The following is a 2,187-nucleotide window of genomic DNA, read 5'->3' on the forward strand; positions in this document are numbered from 1 at the left end:
GCTGGAGCGTGCTGGTTTCTGCTTTCAGGCCCGGTGGAAGCTGTCCAGTTCATTTCTGATGGTGAAGCTGTGGGTCTCCAGCTCCCCTCTCTCCAGCCAGACCCAGACTTGCCACCATCCACTGCGGTTGGCGCTGCCTCCAAAGTCCAGCTGGGCAGGAGCCTCCTGGAAAGCCAGCCCCTCATTCGGGCCTCAGGCCGTGGCGACTGCCTGGCTGGGGTCCGATCGCCTGCCACCCCCAGGCAGGGCCAGCTGGGCACAGCGGAGGCCCTGGCCCCCTTCTCCTCTTGCGCCTCCGAAATGCAGCACAAGTGGCCTCATGCCCCGGTGGAGTGCACCGAGCTGGACCTCCAGAAGTTCTCCACTCAGGCAGAGTTCGTGGGCGGCGAACGGCCGGAGGGTGCGGCCGGGGGGGCCCGGCGCCCACCCTCCACCTTCCCGAATCCCACCACCGAAAGCAGGGAGCAGCCAGTAAGTTTCTCTGGCCTTCTTGTTCCTCTGAACCAGTGCTGGACACCCTAGGCTCAGGCACAGGGTGCTGGGCTTGCCAGAGGTTTTGGGACATAGATTGAGGCCCATTAATATTTGGGACTAACTGGTACTTATGAAAAACAATTTGCCAGATGTGTCACTCAACAGGCCATCAGCCATGGAAATGTGACCTGCTGGGGCAGTTTCAAACACCCAAAAGACTAGAGTTGATTTATTGAATGTATGAGCATATCTTTACTGATGTGCTCTCGAGTGGTTCTTCTCTTACTCTCCCGAAAGCTGAGCTGGCAAGGGGAGCTGGTTCCTCCTCCCTCTCTGGTGAGCTTGCAGTGAACCCGGTGACTAACATCAATGAGACTCAGAAAATGTCTGGCAGAGAAATCCCTTTAACAGCTCAGCTCCAGGTGACCGTTTATGGAAGCAGTTTGCTGGGAGGCCATGGAGCACCCCAAGGAGGTCATTGGCTCTGTGGGGCGGTAGTGCTGGAAGGAGAAGTGCTGTTCCTCAGCCTCTGCGATGGCCCTGGGGGCAGTGACAGGCATTGCTGTTCTCAGCAGGCTGCCACCAACCTTGGGGTCTTTGTCTTGCCAGGTGGATGATGCCCAGAGCCTCGTGACTCAGATCAGCAGCACGGCAAAGGGTAAGTGTCTCTCCAGCCTCATCTTTGAGTACTGGGGCAGCAGGGAGAGGCAGATTCTTGGAAGGGAGCTCCTCCAAAGCCCACCACAGCTACGTGGAGGTGCAAGTTGTCACAGGGACTTACCTTTTGTGGCCTTTGGTGGTAGTTCACAGGGCAGATTTTCTGTGATGCTGCCTTGAATGATCTGTGGGTGGGTGGCGGATGGATGCCCAGTTGTCACCAGTTACCAGCCTCCCCAGGACTGAGCCAGCTCCACGTTGCTGAGCTCTGAAAATGATGTTGGAGGAGATACCCACAGTGGCAAGGTGGCATTTTACCTGCTCAATGGGGACAGGGACCTGAGTCTGACTGCTCTGTTAATCCTCCCAGCCAGATGGTTGCATTCTAACCCCGCTTTGCTGTGTTGCTTCCCCAGGTCTGCTGGTAGCTGAGCTCCCCCATCCCTTGGTGCAGTCCCTTGCCTTCTTGTTGGACCCTTCCTTGAACGGCGCAAAGAACTTCAGCCACGTGGCGCTGGAGCTGGGCGTCACACCCCATTTGCTGGGACGGATATCTGGATTTGAGCAGCTCGTCACTCACCTCACCTCCTCGAGAGATGCCATCACCATCCCGCTCCTGGCCCAGGCTCTGCAGCGGCTCCAGCGGTTCGATGCCTTGCTCCTGCTCTGCGACCACTTCGCCCTCAGCCAGGCTCAGGACCGCCAGCGCTAGAGGGGACAGGGAAAGGACGGAGGAAGCTCCGGGCGCTGTGTGTACTGGTACAGGAGAGGATCCAGTAGCCCTGCGGCCACATAATCTGATGTGGACATGGGGAGTATGTGGAGATGGTCTTTGCATCATGGGATGGAAGGACGCGAGGGGGAGCATCCCTCCTCAGGGGAGCTCCGGGAGGCCACAGCTGTGCCTCCTCCCAGGGTTCGCTCAGGCCCTTCCAGAGGCCGGTTCCTCTGGCTCTCTTGACACCCTTGTCTGGCAGCGGTGTGCCGTCAGCCACTGTGCCGCCCATGCTGCCTTTGCCATTGGCAATGGGGTCCCTTGGCCACAGGGCTTGGTCT

At 58.7% G+C, this 2,187-nt stretch overlaps 1 protein-coding gene across 1 annotated transcript in view; it reads left to right on the top strand.

Moving 5' to 3' along the window:
- The window catches only part of LOC104542594 (tumor necrosis factor receptor superfamily member 27-like), a 4,947-nt gene extending 3,104 nt beyond the window's left edge, over nucleotides 1–1,843 (top strand). Inside the window, exons 6-8 of the mRNA XM_010186956.1 lie at nucleotides 29–475; nucleotides 1,001–1,132; nucleotides 1,548–1,843. Of these exons, the coding sequence (XP_010185258.1) occupies nucleotides 29–475; nucleotides 1,001–1,132; nucleotides 1,548–1,843 (875 nt within the window). The remainder of the gene's footprint in view (nucleotides 1–28; nucleotides 476–1,000; nucleotides 1,133–1,547) is intronic.
- The last annotated feature ends 344 nt before the right edge of the window (nucleotides 1,844–2,187 follow it).

This window comes from Mesitornis unicolor, unplaced genomic scaffold (genome assembly GCF_000695765.1).
Source record: "Mesitornis unicolor isolate BGI_N332 unplaced genomic scaffold, ASM69576v1 scaffold27476, whole genome shotgun sequence".
NCBI lineage: Eukaryota > Metazoa > Chordata > Aves > Mesitornithiformes > Mesitornithidae > Mesitornis > Mesitornis unicolor.